Source organism: Lampris incognitus, chromosome 8 (genome assembly GCF_029633865.1).
Source record: "Lampris incognitus isolate fLamInc1 chromosome 8, fLamInc1.hap2, whole genome shotgun sequence".
Lineage (NCBI taxonomy): Eukaryota > Metazoa > Chordata > Actinopteri > Lampriformes > Lampridae > Lampris > Lampris incognitus.
Genome location: NC_079218.1, coordinates 18,868,923 through 18,890,663, shown reverse-complemented (window position 1 = coordinate 18,890,663; position 21,741 = coordinate 18,868,923). Strand labels below are relative to the sequence as shown.

At 42.7% G+C, this 21,741-nt stretch overlaps 2 protein-coding genes across 2 annotated transcripts; both read left to right on the top strand.

The window, feature by feature from the left end:
- The first annotated feature begins 1,731 nt into the window (after window positions 1-1,731).
- prdx4 (peroxiredoxin 4) lies at window positions 1,732-12,102 on the top strand. The gene is made up of 7 exons (XM_056285548.1): window positions 1,732-2,006; window positions 2,581-2,698; window positions 2,819-2,935; window positions 4,547-4,669; window positions 11,395-11,525; window positions 11,823-11,857; window positions 11,977-12,102. The coding sequence occupies exons 1-7, from the start codon at window positions 1,796-1,798 to the stop codon at window positions 12,025-12,027; spliced, it is 786 nt and encodes a 261-aa protein (XP_056141523.1). The 5' UTR covers window positions 1,732-1,795; the 3' UTR covers window positions 12,028-12,102.
- A 7,888-nt stretch (window positions 12,103-19,990) lies between these two features.
- LOC130116838 (diamine acetyltransferase 1-like) lies at window positions 19,991-21,569 on the top strand. Its single transcript, XM_056284905.1, has 6 exons — window positions 19,991-20,243; window positions 20,361-20,412; window positions 20,510-20,593; window positions 20,730-20,831; window positions 21,081-21,121; window positions 21,257-21,569. Exons 1-6 carry the CDS (start codon window positions 20,178-20,180, stop codon window positions 21,422-21,424), a joined length of 513 nt encoding a protein of 170 aa, XP_056140880.1. The 5' UTR covers window positions 19,991-20,177; the 3' UTR covers window positions 21,425-21,569.
- The last annotated feature ends 172 nt before the right edge of the window (window positions 21,570-21,741 follow it).

Genomic DNA, 21,741 nt, shown 5'->3' with positions numbered 1-21,741 from the left:
AACATTCATTCATTCATTCATTCGTCTTCAGCCGCTTCCCCAGGAGGAGCTGGAGGGCGTTGCCGGGGAGAGGGACGTCCGGAGTGCCCTAATTTAGCCTGCTGCCACCGCGACCCCGGAGAATGGAATAACACAAAAGGAACAAATCGGTGTCTTATAAGAAGGCAGCTCTACCAGTTATACCAGCTATACCAGGCGTACGATTTTCACTGGGAGTGACGAAGAAGGACCGGATTAGGAACGAGTGTATTAAAGGGACGGCTCAGGTTGGACGGTTTGGAGACAAAGCAAGAGCGATTGAGATGGTTTGCATGTGTGGAGGAGAGATGCTGGGTATATTGGGAGAAGGATGCGGAATATGAAGTTGTCAGGGGAGAGGAAAAGAGGAAGGCCAAAGAGGAGGTTTATGGAGTTGGTGAGGGAGGACATGCAGGTGGCTGGTGCGACAGAGGAAGATGCAGAGGACAGGAGGAGATGGAAACGGATGATCCGCTGTGGCGCCCCCTAACGGGAACAGCTGAAAGTAGTAGTAGTAGATAAGAAGGCAGCTATACCAACTGTCCCACTGCTGGGATTGGTAGCGTGTGGCACTGAATCTTATATTAGGTAAACTCATGATGGTTACATTATTAGAGTCATTGAGTCAGCAAATAAATTTATACATGATATTTCTTAGAAGAGCCCGAAAGGTATTGACTCCTGCAGCCACAAACATTTCACTTGCACTACACCATTTAGGTCTTTTTAGTAGTATTCTCATAGCATCATTATACTCGAAGCCTCTGTAAACTTGTTGTTTTGTTTTGGTTTTTTTGTTTGTTTTTTTGTAGTTTGACCACATGTGTGCAGTATCTGGGTGTGATGATTTTTTACACATACTCTGTAATGATTTTGCATGTAGGCTTCATACAGGCCATTTATGATGGAAATAATTATATTTAGCGTGACATGTTGCATTGGGATATGAGTTACATTCAGATTTGCGCTTCAGTGTAAGGGCTGAGCCTGTACATTAGCTATAAATTCATGTAAATACATGGTCTTTATACCCATAGTAAATTTCACTTTTTTTTACAAATTAAGTGGGAGGAGGGGAGCACGTCAAGTGTGGTCACCCCAGGGCACCACATTGTGTTAATAAGTGGCCCACAGTACATGTAAACAAGCAGGATATAACATACAGATAATCCACTGCCAATAATCTGAAGTGATCAGCAAATCCACACATCAAACTCAGGGAACAAATCTCCATATACGTCAGATTATTTGTTACATGTTCGAAAAGGAGTAGGAGGAAGTATACACTTATTTTTTTTCACCCCTTCTCATTTACTCTTGTTAATTCAGCTACTATACATGACAAAAAGGAAAATAACCAAAAAAATGACCAAAAAAGATCGCTTTTTTATCACTGAGACATCTCAAAAATAACACAAAAAAGTAATTTTTTTCTAATAAAGAGCTACTTCATCAGAAAAAAAAATTTCCTAATCATAATGATATGTAGCGCTTTGAGTTGCTGTTGCAGCCAGAAAAGCGTAATATAAAATGCAACTTGATTGATTGATTGATTGATTGATTGATTGATTGATTTGTTGATTGATTGATGCACAATAAAAGCGTATGAAGTACGTGTCCGTGGTTGCCGCTTCCGGCAGCGTGAACGCGTGCGATCCCCGCTTTTATTTTGACAGGGAATTCCGGAAAAACAAGGTTCTGCGCAGCTTTCGCGCATCCTCTCCCACCACTACGCGGTCGGAGCGCGTTTACTACGTGTTTTCTCGCAGGCAGCGGAATGGTGGCGGTGTGGCGTACCAGCGCGATGAAGGAGGTTTTGTGTGTGCTCGGCACCGCTCTTCTCATCACCGAGTTCACCTCCGCAGACGAAGGTGCGAACGGGAGAAAAGATCAGCAGTGTTATAACTACGCCGGAGGACACGTCTATCCTGGGGAGGCTTTCCGTGTGCCGGTGTCGGACCATTCCCTGCACCTCAGCAAAGCCAAAAGTGAGCATTCCTCTCAATGTTACCTCGCATTTTTGCATTTGACTCAAGAGAGTCGTCAAGTGGTGTTTAGCAGCGCGCTTTACATCGCGGCAGCGGCGTCGCTCAGCGGCTGTGTAGCACGGCTAATGCGCTCTTAAAGAGAAGAGCCAGCCAAACGACTTTTCCGCTGTTTTGCTTTAAGTTGTCAATTCGTTGGGTAATGACGTATGTTTTATTTCTAAGACAGGGAAAAGGGGGTGGAGTTGTAACCATTTTGTAACGGTTTAACTTTATTGATACAACTTTAATAGGACACGTCATTCTATAGTATTACTCCCTCTGCCCCCCTCCTAAAGTACTGATAACTGGACCACCCTGCACTGTTAACGTCCGACGGGGAGGTTTGAATGCCCCGGTGTCTCTTTAATGTTGCAAAAGCGTCCTAGTGGAGAGGAGAGGGTGACGTTTTCCCTCACATTTTTGCAAAAATATAGAACATTTGATCATTTTTACAAGCCGAGGTGAACCCCCATGTCATTTGGTTGCAAAAGGACACTCATCAATGTATCCCCCCCCCCCGCTCCCCCCTTCTAAGTTTCAAAGCCTGCGCCACACTGGGAAGGAACAGCTGTCATTGGCGGTGAATTTAAGGAGCTGAAATTGTCAGACTACAAAGGCAAATATCTTGTTTTCTTCTTCTACCCCCTGGACTTGTGAGTAACCTTCGATACTGGCATAACACCTTTTCCATCCGAGTTTTGGTTTATTTGATTGATTGTTGATGTGTAAATGAGCGTTGTCATGTATTCAAATTTTTACTTTTTTTTTTGTAGCACATTTGTCTGCCCCACCGAGATCATAGCATTCAGCGATCGTGTGCAAGAGTTTCGCGCCATCAATGCAGAGGTTGTCGCCTGCTCTGTTGACTCCCAGTTCACCCACCTGGCCTGGTAAGGCATCCCTCCCTCCTTGGATTACTCAAGCTTTCAGGCTTTTAGCTCAACACAAAACTGTACTCAATGTACATTTTAATGCCTTAAGTTTTCCTGTCAGCACCTGGACCAAAAAGATATATCTTCCAGGCATTGTCAAATCAAATATTTGCAGAGTATGCAAAATTCTATAACTCTCGGTGGGTTTTACACTTGCCTTACATTCTCCAAAAGCTTGAAATAGAATAAGTGCAATGTACAACAGCCCCTATCCATGGACAACAGCCCCTATCCCTCAATTCTGATGAGGGAAAACTCCACAGAAAGAACCTTACCAGGACCTCGTGGCTTTGTGTCGCACCTCTGTTCCCAATTGACTAGAGATGCTACACTTCAAGCCCAGGTTCTGAAGTAGTAAGGTTAGAAAGGCTCACAAGGAGACTTTGCGTGGGACTGAACACTTGGGAACTTTATTACACAGTTATTACAGTTTACCTTTACTGAATGATTACTGCATTAATGGTGCAAAATAAGGAAATTTCCTTACAAACACAAAGCTCACCTAATAAGGAAATGGCAACGTATCAAACAAAAGTGTAACGTGTCCTTCTATTTAAATTAGCAAAATAAACACATTTTGTACTTAAATGGTCCCGCTTCCTCAATGTTTAAAGAGCGTTAGTTCTTTTGTTGGAAAAAAAATAGTTTCAGTGTTCCTTTTACTGATATTGTGATCACTTGTCTACCTGGATAGAAAACTAAAATGTGCATGTGTTATCTTATCTGAAATCCTGACGCGGATCAGATCAGTTGTTCCCAAGAAAGGAATCCAAACCAGTAGGTCACACTGGTTCCAAACGTTCCCCGCTTGGAGTTTCTCACCGGGCAGGCTCGCCATCAAGCTCACGCATGGCTTGAAACCAAGCTAATTCCAGGTTCAACAAAAAACCCAATCGGAGTTCCGGGTTGAAAAGTGGAAAAACATTGTCATGAAACTGGCTCCTCTCGTCAATAATCTGGTCGCAAGCTTTTCCACGGGTAGTTTTGCACTGCAAGAAGCCTTTGTCTCTCTCTTAATTAGAGCATGCATGTGCTCTCTACTGGGTATCACCCATAGTTACTCTGATTTTTGTTGTTGTTGTTTGTTTGTTTGTTTGTTTTAACCCTTTGATAACCCAACATTTCATGTGGGTTACATTCGCAAAGGTACATTATAGAGATAATTGCTAACTATCTTCAGACATGGAGTTATTATCAGCAGGTGTCTGAGGTGACATTTTCTGTTAGAAACAAATGATGCGTTTCAGTCCTAAACATGATATGTTGCTCTGATATTATAATTGCAGGGGAAGAACATTAATGAGCTACTCCTCTATCTGCTTAAAGTTTTTGTTTGGAGAATGAGTTTGTAGTGGGATATTGCTGTGGAAATATTACATTACATTCAAACTCAAGATACTGTGCTCTCCCTCTTTTCTTGCCCAGTGTTCTTTTTTTTTGCTTTTTTTTAAATAACTATTAGAAATTGCTTCTAGTGCTCTTTGCTGAGTTTTGAGATTTTAATCACCAAAGGCTTAACCGAGGTGAAGAAATGGAACATGCATGTCTGATGTTTCTTGTCATCAACAGGATCAATACACCCAGGAAGCAGGGGGGTCTTGGGCCAATGAAAATCCCACTTCTTTCAGACCTCACTCACCAGATTGCTAAAGACTACGGAGTCTTTCTGGAAGACCAGGGACACACGCTTAGGTACGACATCACACACACATTTACAGCTATTGTATTGTGTTTGTACATCATAACTTTTCACCGCAATTCCCATCGGTGAGTTTATGAACGCTGGTATATCAATCAACTACATCCAGCGATGCTATTGCAGCTTCAACAATGAAGAAACAAACAACTTTGGACGTTTCAACACAAAAATCATGAATTCGCACTACTCGTTCAAGTCATCCGAGGACACAAGCCGTCTTGTCATCGCCATGTTCCCGGACAGCCAGATTGCAGCAAGATTTGCCTGCGGTGAGAGAAAGTGTGTATATCTGCACATTTGGGCTTGCTCCGTATTTTAAGAGGCTCTTACTGGCAGAAGTGTCCCAACAAATGGCATCATATGTAGTGCTATTTGACGAGAGCCTAAACCACCATTTGCAGTCTAAACAAATGGATTTACATGTGAGGCTGTGGGAAGGAGCACAGGTTAAGACTAAATACAATGGCTCAGAATTTTTGGGACATTCCAATGTAGTTGATATCATTGAAAATATAAGCAAAGCGCTATCTGAGACAGGAGTTCATAACCTCATCCAGCGGTCTATGGACGGGCCAAACGTGAACTGGAAAGCGTCTGAACTAATACAGAAAGAGATGCAGAGGCAGGTGGACAAATCGCTTCTCAACATTGGATCTTGCAGTTTGCATATCGTGCACAACGCTTTCAGAGAGGGATGCAAAACTACCGGCTGGGACGTTGAGCATACACTCTTGAGCCTATACTGGCTTCTCCATGATTTTCCCGCTCGTCATGAGGACTTTGTCACCACCACTGGATGCAGCACCGTGATGCTCAAGTTCTGCAGACACCATTGGCTTGAAAATGTTGGTGTGTCTCACCAAGCTTTGACACTTGGGCTCCACGTGACAACCTACATGGAGATGGTGTGGAAGGATGATCTACCGGATCCTAAGGTTAAGTCTTTTGAGGCCGTGAAGAACAGTTCCAAGGATCCTCTGTTCATCCCAAAAGTGACGAGCTTCAACAACATCACAGGAGAGATTTATTTAGTGTGAGTTTTATTACTATGTTTATATTTGCTGTGAAACTGTTTACTATTTATTTCACACCATTGAGTGACACATATTCCATCTCTAGTGTTTGGGAGAATTGTTGTATTTCATTTTAGATATAAGTAATATGCATTTATTTTGTTAAAAGTGAATACAAGGAAATACACTGCAAAGATTTGTTTTAGAGAGGCACCACATGTTTGAAATGTGGACCTAATTTTACGTGGTACTACAATAAATAATTTTCAGTGAACGATGAAGTCAGTTTTTTTGGTCATGGAAACTCAGTTAAAGGTTGTGGAGAAGTCACGGGAAAGTCATAGAAAATCATTGGTGAAAGAGTGTATGAACCCTGTCTTAGCTGTTGGATGGGTGGCATCAGTGCAAAATCAACTTCTTTCCTTAGCGACCATCACCTTTCCACTTTGAACCACACTTTTAACTCCTACTGCCATTCCATTAAAGGGAAGAAGTTTTTTTACAACTTGGGTCTTTTTTTTTTTTCTTTTGCCATCGTGTTTATCAGTTCTGATATTACTTTACTCACCAAATTCATTTTGAAGATTTTGGACCACCACTACAAATAGCTTTACAATGGCACCTTACAAGGCTACTGAACACGTCTTCAACCTGTCCTTTTCAACAACAACAAAAAAGTCATAGCGTCTCAGACTGTATACATGATTTCTCATTATTTATGACATCTTAAATCCACTGGCTGTGTAGTGATTTGATGATTGCTACTACCTACGATAAGTACAGGGCAGTCATTTCCGCAAGTTGAACTGGGAAGATAAGATAATATGTACTTTATTAATCCCCGTGGGGAAACTCATCCTCTGCATTTAGCCCATCCCAACACACACTGGAAGCAGTGAGCAGCTGCCATGCAGCACCCGGGGACCAACTGCAGTTGTTTTTTTCCATTGTCTCGGGCAGGGGCTCAGACAGGAGTATTAACCCTAACGTGCATGTCTTTTTGATGGAGGGAGGAAACCAGAGCACCTGGAGGAAACCCATGCAGACACGGGGAGAACATGCAAAAACTTCACACAGAAAGGACCTGGAACGGTCTGGGGTTCGAACCCAGGACCTTCTTGCTGGTGACAGACATAAAACAGCATTGACCAAGTGGTGATCTATAAAACCAACTGGAAATATGTTGCTCCTGACTAACCTGGTGTTAAGGTGTCTGGTGAGATACACTCTATCTAGCCTGGCAGCACTGACCCTGTTCCCTTTACCCATGTGTACTGTTGAGTGTTTAAATTTTTTATTCTACAGGCATTAGTTAAACCGAATTGTGACAATAACCTGGATAAAGCGATGGAAGATTGTAAATGTTGTTCTTCACTTGTCCTGTCCTGTCACTTGTCGTCACCGAGAGCAAGGAGAAGGAAGATGATAACATCATCATCCTCCTTCTCCTGGCTCTCTGACAGGCCGGTCCTCAGCCGTCTCCTCCCCATCACTCTGTACTTCCTGCCCAGGCTCGGCTGCAGCAGCTGCCGGGGAGGTTACACTGCCCTGTCATAAAACGTATAAATTTCTCAGATCTAACGATCTATAAGGGTGAATAGCGCAGACTGGAAACCATTATCTGTCACAAACCTGTGAGCAAAAATACACTGTTAAATGCAGCTAGCAACCACCCTAAGAATCTGATAGATGACTTCACATTAGATATATTAGCAGAATTCCTGTGGGCCAGCTTTTAAGACTGCACAGAAATTGCAGTGTAGATGCGGACTTCCAGTCTTAATTCCATTGAGTTGAAAGAGCCAGGGGTTATCGTTTTGTGTACATTGATACAGCCTACCAGAGAGCGAGAAACACTGACAAACTTTTTTTATTGGTTGGAGAAAAAAATAAGCAACGTACCCCCCTCCAGGGTATTTTCTTTTTAAATTGATTTCAGTTCATCAGCAGGATTGATTAAACAGACCATCTTTAAACACTGGAAGGTTTTGAAGTGCGATTTTTTTTTTTTTTTTTTTTTTTTTTTTTTTTTTTTTTTTTTTTTTTTTTTGCTGAACTGCCCCTTTCAGTGTTCACATAATCGGAGAGATCATCTTGTCCATTCAGACATCTCTAAACCCTCAACCTCTACCTGGCTTCCTGCCACTCCCACCAGATTTTACTGTTCATTGTGATCTAAAAAAAAATAGAGCGCATGGTGGCCTAGTGGTTAGCACTGTTGCCTCACAGCAAGAAGGTCCTGGGTTCGAACCACAGGCTGTCTCAGGTCCTTTCTGTGTGGAGTTTGCATGTTCTCCCCGTGTCTGTGTGGGTTTCCTCTGGGTGCTCCGGTTTCCTCTCACCATCAAAATGACATGCATGTTAGGGTTAATACTCCTGTCTGTGGCCCTGGCCAAAATGGAAAGAAGAACTGGGGTTGGTCCCTGGGCACTGCAGCTGCCCACTGCTCCTATACAATAGGATGGGTTAAATGCAGAGAGCAAATTGCATTGTAAACAGTGTGATGACAAAATAAAGTGGTCTTTCTTTCTCTGTGCTCACTGCTCCACCGACTCCTTAGATACCAAAGAGTTCACACATCCATGATAGTCACCAACCCTGCTCCTGGAGAGCTACCATCCTGCCAGTTTTCACTCCAACCTTAATTTATTACACCTGATTTCCACTTATTACTTACTTACCAAGACCTTGATTAATTGACTCAGATGTGTTAAATTAGGGTTGGAGGGAAAACTAGCAGGACGGTAGCTCTCCAGGAGCACGGGTGGTGACATTCACGGATGACATTGTGATCTGTAGTGAGAGTAGGGTGCATGTTGAGGAGAGCCTGGAGAGGTGGAGGTATGCACTGGAGAGAAGAGGAATGAACGTCAGTAGGAGCAAGATGGAATATATATGCATGAACGAGAGGGAGGACAGTGGAATGGTGAGGATGCAAGGAGTAGAGGTGGCGAAGGTAGATGAGTTTAAATACTTGGGGTCAACTGCTCAAAGTAACGGGGAGTGCAGAAGAGAGTGCAGGCAGGGTGGAGTGGGTGGAGAAGAGTGGCAGGAGTGATTTGCGGCAGAAGGGTACCAGCAAGAGTTAAAGGGAAGGTTTACAAGATGGTTGTGAGACCAGCTATGTTGCATGGTTTGGAGACGGTGGCACTGACGAAAAGACAGGAGGCGCAGCTGGAGGTGGCAGAGTTGAAGATGCTAAGATTTTCATTGAGAGTGATGAAGGACAGGATTAGGAATAAGTATATTAGAGGGACAGCTCGGGTTGGACGGTTTGGAGACAAAGTAAGAGAGGCAAGATTGAGATGGTTTTGACAAGTGTGGAGGAGAGATGCTGGGTATATTGGGAGAAGGATGCTGAATGTGGAGCTGTCCGGGAAGAGGAAAAGAGGAAGGCCAAAGAAGAGGCTTACGGATGTGGTGAGGGAGGACATGCAGGTAGATGGCTGGTGTGACAGAGGAAGATGGAGAGGACAGGAAGAGATGAAAACTGATGATCTGCTGTGGCGACCCTAACTGAAGCAGCTTAAAGTAGTAGTAGCAGTAGTAGTCACACATTGTTTATGTGTTGACATATTCTTGCGGCTTGGACTATATAGGACAAGCCAAACATCCTCTTAAAGTCAAAATTGCTATACACAAGTCCGCTATTCACGATAAAAACTTTGATTATGACATTGCATGTCATTACGACAAGGTGAATCATGAATGTGCCGCCTCTTTATTTTCGGGGGTATCAAGGAAATTTCCCCATCATCTAGAGGTAGTGACATTATCAACAGGCTTCTATTAAGGGAAGGTTACTGGATATTTACTCTGAATACTGTTGAGATTTTTCATCTAAAAGAAGTAAGTCTGTCTTGTTTCTTGTGAAATTGCATTAACAATTATTTGTCAATTGAGACTGAGACTGGAAAACGGCTTCTTTCCAAAAGCCGTGGCACTATTGAACTCAGACATCTCAGTCCGATGAGATTGATGTGCTGCCACCATTGGGCACGTGCTATGTTTGCAATATTTACTCACACGTCACTTTTAGCCACTTCATATCTGCCAGCCGCACCTTTACTGCATTTTTGCTGATGATGTTTTTGCACCCGTAAGTTGTATTTTATTGTTAACTGTATTGTATTTTATACCTTATACTGCTTATATTTTGCGCTTATATTGTTTAGACTAGTGCTGCACGATTTGGTGAAAAAGTCATATTGTGATTATTGTGGACAATACCGCAATTTGCAGTTGTGATTTAATAGATACATTTATGCATATATACAAATAATACAAATTTGTTGTGTCGCTGCGACATGTAGCGACTTTCATTTTGCACATTTTACACAGTGCCTCTTTCTGTTCAATATCACTGAACTTGAATCCAAAATATCGCCATGTAACAGATCACGGTTTTTGTTTTTGTGTGTGTGTTTCTTTGTTTTGGGGGGTTGTGTGTGTGTGTGTGTGTGTTTTGTTTTGCTTTGCTTTGTTTTGTTTTTTTGCCACCAGTTCATCAGGGTTAACCTGCTCGTTGTCATCGGTATCCATTTTTTCCTTCTTTCTAGTCTGCACACAGCACACCGGATAGTCATGTGACTGTAGACTGCACGCGCTTCACTGTCTTAGCAGATACTGATTGGTCAGCTCTCATTTATGGGTGTAGATATGCAGACTGCACATAGATGTTCACACACGCACATTTTATCATTTAATTAAATCGCAGCCTTTTGCGGTTATGCAATTGCGCAGGCTGACATTGTGATTAGATTAATCATGCAGCACTAGTTTAGACTCTGTACTTTTTATTGCTGAGATTTTATATTTCTTATCTTTTTTATGTGTGCACCATTTTCAGGTTGACACAAATGCAATTTCGTTGTGCTTGGCACATTGACAGTAAAGTTCTTGAATCTTGAATTCATTGTGTGTTCATGTGCAGTAGCAAAATTATGTTGGCTTTTTTAAACTATGACCATAACGTTCCCCTCCAGTGGGTTTGTTCGCCTGTTTGGCGGCAGCCATTTCGTCTGTTTAACTCTGATAAAGACGCTGTGCATCAAAACATTAGTTAATTGTTTGCACCTATTTATCGAGTGTGTTTCCTGTTAACTGGGTATTCCAGACGGCTTCTTTCATTCTAGTTTTTCTGTCCTGACTGTGTGAGACCCTGTCCTTTTGTCAACTGATGCACACTGTTCTCCTTATTTATAGAATGCCCTTGTTTAAACATGTCTGATGCTCATGTTTGGTTGCCCCACAAGACGCTTTTGTAAACATGGTGCAAACTCACTGTTCTTTCATAATAAGTTTGGAATAAAAAATTGCATATGAATTCAAAACTCAAAGGGCACCAGTGTAGGGAGGTCAAAATAGGGTTGGGTTGATCCTGTTGCAAAGATTTTGTAAAGAATCTTGCTGCTCCATTTTATACCCTCTTCAAACCTGAAATTGGACAAAAGTAAAGAAAATTACAATATGAAAAATCAAGTCTGTCACCATGGGCCTCAGTTTCCAACTGCCAGTTATCTCTAAATTTATATTAAATTATTAAATTTAAGTCTACCTGTGGTTGTTATTGAAAAAGATATGTAAATTTTCCATTTGTGTACGAAATTCAGGTTGGTATATCATCAGCTTTTTACCATCCATGGAGAAGTTTCTAAAGGAGAGCGTTACTTAACGTGGGTCATACTTGTCCTCGTCTCTCTCAGGGGGCTTTTCATCATTGACGACAGAGGTGTCTTGAGGCAGATCACCATGAACGACCTGCCAGTGGGAAGATCTGTGGATGAGACGCTTCGGCTGGTCCAAGCTTTTCAGTACACTGACAAGCATGGTGAAGGTACTTAAAACTCATCATAAATACCCCTGACAAGAATATATCAATACTGAGCCTCATGGACATGGATATCCTGATGCATTGACATAGGTGAACGCTTTCCCTCACTGGGCTTCAGACTTGGCATTATGACACGTGGTTACAAGTTTCAATGTTTTTAACTGTTAATTAAATTTTATATATTAATTTTGTGCCCTGATAAGAAAGCATTGCAGAGGTATAAGTAATAAAAAAATGTCAGTGGATGTTTTTTTTTTTTTTTTGCAAAAGATGGTGATTTGAATGGTTTTCTTTTTGCAGTTTGTCCAGCGGGATGGAAGCCTGGAAGTGACACGGTAAGAAACACGGCTGAATTGCATTTTTCAAGTGTGTGTACTTGCAGTATACGATATGCATGTGTTTAATGATAAAAGCAATATTCTAATAAATTAAAGGAACAAATTCTTCCCCACAGATTATTCCAGACCCTTCAGGCAAGCTGAAGTATTTTGATAAGCTGAACTGAACTGTCTTCCTGTTTTACCATCGTGTCTAAGCCAGTGCAAAGTTCAAATAAAACCAAAATTTTCGTAAGATGTTGTTTGTCTGGTCCTTTAAAGAATAAAAGAATTTGCAATCTAACTTGACCTTAATATCACATGAAGTGGAAGCCTGTGCTCAGACCAAAAAGGAAATGTGGCCCAAAGTTTGGGGAGATGAACAATGAGAGGTTGCATCTCATCACTGAAATCAAGCCAGGTGTTGGGTATCACCATACTTGCTGCAACTTAAATAGACTACTTGGCATATCTGATGGAATGGCAGTTTACAATGAAAAAGTTACAAAACAACGTTTACCTTGGAAAGAACCCCCAAATACAGACGATATAATCTATCATCTCCAAGCGCAGGCTGTGTTAGCCATGCTTTGTTCAGCATTTGCAAGAAAGTTGAGGGGAAAATTATATTAGGGTGTTCTGATATATTTCTTGTGAGTATATTTTTTTTATTTTTACAGCTCCCTTGATACATTGATTGCCAATGATTACCCTGACTTTAACCACACAAAACCCATGCAGAACTTTACCATCTCTAACGTGGTAACCATTTCTAACCTTATACATAAAGGTAACCATGTCTGTTGTAATGCATAAACTGTGACATAACGTGATTTGATTTGGTGACATATTTTCTTACAAAGTCAAACAAGTAAATTAAAGTCAAGATGTGGTGTGGTGACATTTGGCCCTGCGTATGTGTACGTGGATATGTCTCACAAGGCTAGATGTGTGTGTATGTTCTCATTACAAAATGGGGTAGTTGTGTTTAGCCCCAGGAGACAAGTTGACACTCAACATAGTATGCAGCTGACAGAACGTTGGCAATTAATATTGGGACCTGCAAATCAGTTGTATATAAACGTTTTGTTTCTAAGACTGAATGGGTTGTGCACAGACTTTGTGCACTTGCATTGGGAAGTAAAATAGCTGTAATTCCAGTTTGCAGTCATAACATGCAAATCAGATGCAACCCAGCTACTGAGGATGCACAAGTCAGTGCATTCTTAGTGCCAGTCCCAAGCCTGGAAACATGAGAACAGTTAAATCAGGGAGGGTATCCGGCATAAAACCTTTACCAAATCAAATGTGCAGATCATAAATCAAATTTCCATACCAGATTGGTCAAGGCCCGGGTTACCAACGACCACCACTGGTACTGTTGGGCAGCAGAGTGCAAGTGGAAACTATGCTACTGTTGGGCAAAGGATAAGGAGAGGGGGAAGGCATGTGCAGAGGCAGCGGGAGAGGAGGAATGGTAAGAGTGGAGGTGAGAGTCCGAACTTTGAATGTTGGTACTATGACTGGTAAAGGGAGAGAGCTGGCTGATATGATGGAAAGAAGAAAGGTAGGTAGGTATACTCTGTGCAAGAGACCAGGTGGAAGGTGAGTAAGGCTGGGAGCATCAGAAGTGGGTTCAAACTCTTCTACCATGGTGTGGATGGGAGGAGAAATGGGGTGGGGGTAATTCTGAAGGAAGGGTATGTCAAGAGTGTACTGGAGGTGAAGAGAGTGTCAGACAGAGTGATGAGTATGAAGCTGGAGATCGAAGGTGTATTGATGAATGTTATAAGCGCATATGCCTCACAAGTTGGGTGTGAGATGGAAGACAAAGAAATCTGTAATGAGTTGGATGAAGTGGTGGAGAGTGTGCCCAAGGAGGAGAGAGTGGTATTGGAGCAGGCTTCAATGGACATGTTGGTGAAGGGAACAGGTGATGAGGAAGTGATGGGTAGGTATGGTGTCAAGGAGATGAATGTGGTAGGACAGATGGTAGTAGATTTTGTTAAAAGGATGGAAATGGCTGTGGTGAATACATATTTCAAGAAGAGGGAGGAACACAGGGTGACATTTAAGAGTGGAGGAAAGTGCACAAGTGGACTACATCTTATGTAAGAGGCACGATCTGAATGGGACTGGAGACTGCAAGGTGGTGACGGGAGAACATAGCTAGGCAGCATCGGGTGGTGGTCTGTAGGATGACTTTACAGACCAAGAAGAGGAAGAGAGTGAAGATTAGAGACAAGATAAGATCACCTTTATTGATCCCTGTGAGGGAAATTCAGGCATAGATAGTGGCAAAGGCAAAAGAGACATCAGCATCAACATCACATCAACAGGGTAACAGAGGTAGATATAGGTAACACAGAGGTAGATAGGTAGCATAGCCTGTTGTAGATGTTAAATATCAACGGTATATTGTCAAAATGGGAATAATCACCCATCAATATCAAGTAGCAGCAATGCATTGTAATTAATTGTGCAAATTCCAAAATCAATATTTCAGGACAGTAAACAGGATTAGATCAGGTCAAGATCAGATCTATACTAAAACCCCAATACGGAAGGGAACAGCCAAAACCTCAATAGCATAATCCTGGCACCTCAAAGAATCTCAACATAGCCTCATTAGCATAACACATTAGCCTAGTCCTTGCCTCGTCATCATTCATGGCTGCCTGGACAAACAACAAGAATCAGTAGATTGGGCATACATACAATATAACATCAGTAGATATGCGTTATGGGCTGTAGATTGTCAGGTATAAGGGATCGATCAGCTATAATAGATATATGTCAGTATGTATAGGTGGCTGGGGGGGCAAGAGGGAGGGGGGCAGGTGGTAATTGTGGTACTGAATCAAGAGAGGGGGGATGTAAGGAGGAAAGGGGGGCACGGGTGAGGGTGGGCGGGACAGGCTTGTTATGGAGCCTGATGGCTGTTGGTACAAAAGACTTGCTGAGAGGTTTGATGGTTTGCCGGGGGGGGGGCAATGAATCTGTGACTGAATAAGCTCCCCCTCACCATTAGCGCCTCATGGAGGGGATGTGAGGGATTCATGAAGATGGCATCCACCTTCCTTCTCATTCTCCCCTCTGCCACCACCTCCAGGTCAACCCCAACTACTGAGCTAGCCTTATTCACAAGCTTGTACAGTTTGCTGGTATCTCTCACGTTGGTTCCCCCTCCCCAACAGGACACGGCAAAGAATAGGACACTGGCTGCTACAAACTGGTAGAACATTCTCAGCAGCCTGCTGCACACAGTGAAGGACCTGAGCCCCCTCAGGAAGTACAGCCCACTCTGACCCTTCTTGTGGAGGGCCTCAACATCATCAGGCCAGTCCAGTTTGTTATTCATTTGTACTCCCAGGAACTTGTATGTGTTCACCTTCTCCACCTTCTTTCCCTGGACTCTCATTGTGTTGCGTGGCCTGTCCAGGTGTGTGTAGGCTCTATGTAGCATGTAGATGATGGCGTCCTCTATACCGATGTTCTCCTGGTGTGCAAACTGCAGGGGGTCAATGAAGTTGCTCACCAGGAGCTTGAGATGCTGCAGGACCAGCCTGTCAAATACCTTCGTGACTTGTGATGTCAGAGCTACTGGCCTGTAGTCATTGGGGGTGCTGGGCCAGACCTTCTTGGGCACCGGGACAATACAGGTGGTCTTCCAGAGCTGGGGCATCTTCCCCAGCCTCAGTGAGAGGTTGAAGAGCTGCCAGAACACTGCCGCCAGTTGCCTGGAGCATGCCTTGAGCAAACTGGGATTGGTGTTGTCTGATCCTCTTGCCTTGTTTATGTTAATCCTTGCAAGCTGCCTCCCCATTTGGCTGGTTGTGAAGGTCGGGTTTTGATCTACAGTGCTGAACTGTGGTGTGGGTCTGTCTCCAAAAGTTGAGGGGGGGAGGAAGGGAGGAGAGGTAGTGGGTCTGTCCCTTGGGTGGAGGGGGAGCTGAAGGGAGTGGGGGTGGGGGTGAAGTGGAGGTGAGGGGGGAAGTGTGACTGGGATGTCCTGCTGAGTTAGTGGGGGTTGGGAGATCAAACCTATTGAAAAACATATTTAGCTCATTAGCCCACTCTATTGTTCCTTCAACAGTGATGCCTGATCCTTTGTACCTAGTTATAATTCTGACTCCCTTCCACAGCTCTCTGGAGCTGCTTGTCTGCAATTTACCCTATAATGTATCTTTGTACGTATTTCTAGCCATCCCTAACTTTTTTCAGTTCCTTCTGTACCACCCTAGCCTTATCAGTGTCTCCTGACAAGAAAGCACTCTTCTTGTTCAGCAGGGCTTTAATTTCCCCATTAATCCAGGGCTTGTTGTTGGAAAGCATTGTACCTTCCCGGTGGGTAAAATGCTCTCCTCACAGAACTTGATATAGTCTGTAACGCAGTGTGTTAGACCGTCAATGCCCTCACCGTGTACCTCCATGAATAATTCCCAATCAGTTGTCCCGTAACACTCCTTCAGTGTCTCTGCTACTTCACATGACTACTGTTGAACCACCCTGATGGTAGCTGGTAGCCTTCTGATGACAGGCTTGTAGGTTGGAGCGAGCCTGATCAGATTGTGGTCTGAGGTACCTAAGGGGTTGGGGGGGGGCTGTATGCATCCTTAACATTGGCATACAGCAGGCAGTGCCAAGGATCAAATGGTGAAAGTTGAAGAAAGAAGACTGTTGTGTGGAGTTCAGGGACGAGTAAAGACAGGCACTGGGTAGTAGTGAAGAGTTGCCAGATGGCTGGGCAATCACTGCAGAAATAGTGAGGGAGACAGCTAGGAAGGTACTTGGTGTACCATCTGGACAGAGTAAGGAAGACAAAGAGACTTGGTGGTGGAATGAGGAAGTACAGCAAAGTATACAGAGAAAGAGGTTGGCAAAGAAGAAGTGGAATAGTCAGAGAGATGAAGAAAGTATACAGCAGTATGAGGAGATGTGGCGTGAAGCAAAGAGAGGGGTTGTGAAGGCAAAGGAAAAGGCGTATGATGAGTTGTATGAGAGGTTAGACACTAAGGAAGGAGAAAAGGACTTGTACGAGTTGGCTAGACAGAGGGACCAAGCTGGGAAGGATGTGCAGCAGGTTAGGGCGATCAAGGATAGAGATGGAAATGTGCTGACAAGCGAGGAGAGTGTGCTGAGAAGGTGGAAGGAGTACTTTGAGGGGCTGATGGATGAAGAAAATGAGAGAGAGAAGGTTGGATGATGTGGAGATAGTGAATCAAGCAGTGCAGTGGATTAGCAAAGAGGAAGTGAGGGCATATATGAAGAGGCTGAAGAGTGGAAAGGCAGTTGGTCCAGATGACATACCTGTGGAGGCATGGAGATGTTTAGGAGAGATGGCAGTGGAGTTTTTAACTAGATTGTTTTAGACAATCTTGGAAAGTGAAAGGATGCCTGAGGAGTGGAGAAGTATACTGGTACCAATTTTCAAGAATAAGGGTGATATACAGAGCTGTAGCAATGACAGAGGTATAAAGTTGATCAGACACAGCAGGAAGATATGGGAAAGAGTAGTGGAAGCTAGGTTAAGAGGAGAGGTGATGATTAGCGAGCAGCAGTATGGTTTCATGCCACAACAAAGCACTACAGATGCGATGTTTGCTTTGAGAATGTTGATGGAGAAGTATAGAGAAGGCCAGAATGAGTTACATTGTGTCTTTGTGGATTTAGAGAAAGCATATGACATGGTGCCGAAAGAGGAGGTTTGGTATTGTAGGAGGAAGTCGGGAGTGGCAGAGAAGTATGTAAGAGTGGTGCAGGATATGTATGAGGGCAGTGGTGAGGTGTGCGATTGAAATGACAGATGGGTTCAAGGTGGAGATGGGATTACATCAAGGATTGGCTCTGAGCCCTTTCTTCTTTGTAATGGTGATGGACAAGATCAGGCAGGAATCTCCGTGGACTATGATGTTCGTGGACTATGATGTTCGACGTTATGATCTGTCGTAAGAGTAGGGTGAAGGTTGAGGAGAGCCTGGAGAGGGGGAGGTATGCACTGGAGAGAAGAGGGATGAAAGTCAGTAGGAGCAAGATTGAATACATATGCATGAATGAGAGGGAGGACAATGGAATTGTGAGGATGCAAGGAGTGGAGGTGACAAAGGCATATGAGTTTAAATACTTGGGGTCAACTATTCACAGTAACAGGGAGTGCAGAAGAGAGGTGAAGAAGAGAGTGCAGGCAGGGTGGAGTGGGTGGAGAAGAGTGTCAGGAGTGATTTGCAACAGAAGGGTAACAGCAAGAGTTAAAGGGTAGGTTTACAAGATGGTAGTGAGACCAGCTATGTTATTATGGTTTGGAGACAGTGGCACTGACGAAAAGACAGGAAGCGGAGTTGGAGGTGGCAGAGTTGAAGATGCTAAGATTTTCATTGAGAGTGATGAAGGACAGGATTAGGAATGAGTATATTAGAGGGACAGCTGAGGTTGGATGGTTTGGAGACAAAGCAAGAGGTAAGATTGAGATAGGTTGGACATGCGGAGGAGAAATGCTGGGTATATTGGGAGAAGGATGCTGAATATGGAGCTGCCAGGGAAGAGGAAAAGAGGAAGGCCAAAGAGGAGGTTTATGGATGGGGTGAGGGAGGACACGCAGGTAGATGGCTGGTGTGACAGAGGAAGATGGAGAGGACAGGAAGAGATGGAAACGGATGATCCGCTGTGGCAACCCCTAACTGAAGCAGCTTAAAGTAGTAGTAGTAGTAGTAGTCACACATTGTTTATGTGTTGAAATATTCTTGCGGCTTGGACTATATAGGACAAGCCAAACGTCCTCTTCAAGTCAAAATTGCTATACACAAGTCCACTATTCACGATAAAAACTTTGATTATGCTATTGCATGTCATTACGACAAGGTTACTCATGAATGTGGTGAGGGAGGAAACGCAGGTAGGTGGCTGGTGTGATAGAGGAAGATGCAGAGGACAGGAAGAGATGGAAACAGATGATCCGCTGGGGTGACCCCTAACGGGAGCAGCCAAAAGTTGTAGTAGTAATAGTAGTAATAACAGATGCCTTGTAGAAATGTCTGTTTTGTAACTATATCGAGGGCATTTGTGCACAACCACAGAACCTGATACCTGAGTTAAAAGCAATGCTACAGGTTTATGAGATGAAATTAATATTTTGTCCCAATGTTGGCTCCATACTATCTTTTTATTGGTTGAAAAGTTGCCGGATCCTTGGTAAAACAGAAAAGACTGCTGAGCAATGGCACCTTCCCTCATTTATTTCCCAACAACCAGTTCAAAAGACAGGTAGTAAAACTCGCAGTCAGTAGCTGGCTAACAACTCTGTTCGGTGCAACAAAAGAAAAATGCTTTGTGTCACTGCATTAACAACTCCAAACCTGGCAGTAAAATACAGATGCATTTTCTCAGAAGATGCACTATAAGGATTGTTTGGACTTGGGAAGAGATGGTACCCCAAAGTTTCAGATAATGGCTATCTAGTAAATGCAAAGTGAAAATCGTGAGAACGCTTTTAAAATCAGTGCAAAAATTAAATGCATAAAGAAGGTACTGTCATTGCCTATCAAGCTGAGGATCTTGAGGTATAACAGAATCTTTCCCCAGTTCTCAGGGGTTGATTTCAGGAACATACACACCCATTCTAAGTCAGAGTAATTGTTCACCTTTCTCATAACTGTAAACTGTAGAGATGTTCTTATGGTTCATAATGGATAAAAATGAATGAATACACAATTTTATGGGTGCTATATGAGGAACATGGATGTCAGCATAAACATGAATAAGGTAAGTGTTACGCAATAATAAAATGACCCAATAAAGTTATCTACCATCACCAAAGCACGACTGTGGATCTGTTTACAGAGCTGCGCCAAAAGTGGCCGACCAACATGTAACCAAAAAAAGTGTTCAGTGGTTTCTCTTCAAAGAAAGAGACATCTTTTTATGAATAGGTTCTTCTATGTGTAGCTCAGTTTTTGGATAATAAATGTGCACAGGTTTCACTTCTATACAAGGCCTAGTAAATATTTAACTTTTGTGAACATTCAAGCTCAGTAGATTGAACAATAAAAAGATAAGGAGTCCTTAGAAAAAAACGAAGGAGGGTCTACAGCGTTGTTTGTCTTTGTGGACTTCTGGAACATGGTAATGACCGTTTCTGCATAAGGCAATTGGAAAGTGAGGAAAAGCGCTCAGTGAAGCCACAGCACTTCATGTGGCAATCTCCAATGCAGTTCTACCTGAACTGGTTTTCAAGTTTTACTGTCAGGGGGTGAGCTCCTGAGGAACGAATGAAGAAACAGATTTTGCTTCTTTTCACATTCAGAGGAACTGTAAGAAAAGGAAAAAAAGGTAAAAAGAGAAAATGGCCAATTTCATATTACGGAAAGCTGAATCCAAGGACGTGTCGGATATACTGCGACTCATAAAGGTACGCTATAGGATATTGGGCTTTACCCTGGGTCATTCAAGTAGCTATACTCTTTTGTTGAAGCTTTATTTTATATTCAATTGACTTTGTTTCTATTCGTGCCTATTTATGGTAAAGGAACTTGCCAAATTTGAAGAGATGGAGGAGCAAGTCATACTGACCGAGAAAGGTAGTTTTTTTTATCGTACAATGTATTTATCTTTTAAGTTATATAAGTAGCTAACCTAGTTTTATAGGTATATTAAAGCTAAGTATCCTACTTTTAGATCTGCTTGAAGACGGCTTTGGGGATCATCCATTCTATCATTGTTTTGTTGCTGAAGTTCCTAAAGAACACCAGAGCTCAGAGGGTAAACTGATATTTCTCTCTCTCACATGCACACATACAGAAAACACACAAAAAAGCATCACATCTACAAATGTTTTTCGATGCTATAAGAGAACGTTTTACCCTTTGAAAGTATGCTTTGACGTTTATTTGTCTAGGATACACTGTGATTGGCTTTGCCATGTATTACTTCACATACGACCCTTGGATTGGAAAGCTACTCTACTTGGAGGACTTCTTTGTCATGAAGGCGTTTAGAGGTAAATGTTAGTAGGATTCACATAATATGATGGTAATAAAGAGCAGATCCCCCGAACTTTGATATTCAAGGTCACATAAATCTGTTTCCCAACTTCAATCATAGAACTGTCTGGCTGCGGCACTTCAGATGTTTAAACCGAACATGTCTTTTTTACTGTGTTTGCACTGAAGTGAGGCACATTCAGACTGGTTTCTAAATTGTTGAGGCTGCAATATATAAACTTAACCTGTTGTCTTTTTTTTATCAGGTCTTGGCATTGGTTCACAGATCATGAAAGTCCTAAGTGAGGTACAGTACTTTTATATAGTGGCCTGTCATTTGCTGACAGGTTTAAGTGTACTCTATTTTGACTGTATGTCTTTGATTGGTTCTGTGCTTCTTTTCTATCTTTAATGTTTTCTTTCCCCTACTGCTTTTCCTAAGATGGCAGTGAAGACCCGATGCAGTAGCATGCACTTCATTGTGGCAGAAAACAACAAGCAGTCTATTGAGTTCTACAAACGCCGGGGAGCATCTGATCTTTCCTTCCAGGAGGGCTGGCGTCTTTTTGCGATTGACAAGGAAGACCTGGTGAAAATTAATGATAAATAGAGCTGGCCGACTTGCTGACCTACCCATGAGTAATAGCAGCGATTCCTTTTGTTTTCAGTTTTGTTTTGTTTTTGGTTTTTATGCAATGGTTTCAATAAATACACTAAGCAATTAATTACTCTGCCTGTCCACACTTTTGAAGTTTTTTGAGTGAAAAAATTGAAATATGTGTCCTCATGTCAATGATGACATCAGTCCCGAATGAAAACTCAATGGGGGGGGGGGGGTTACTCTTTGATATTCAATTTGTTGATGAGTTGGAAGCACTGTAAAACTATTAATGTACAGTCACTTGACCTTAAGGTGACACTAGAACA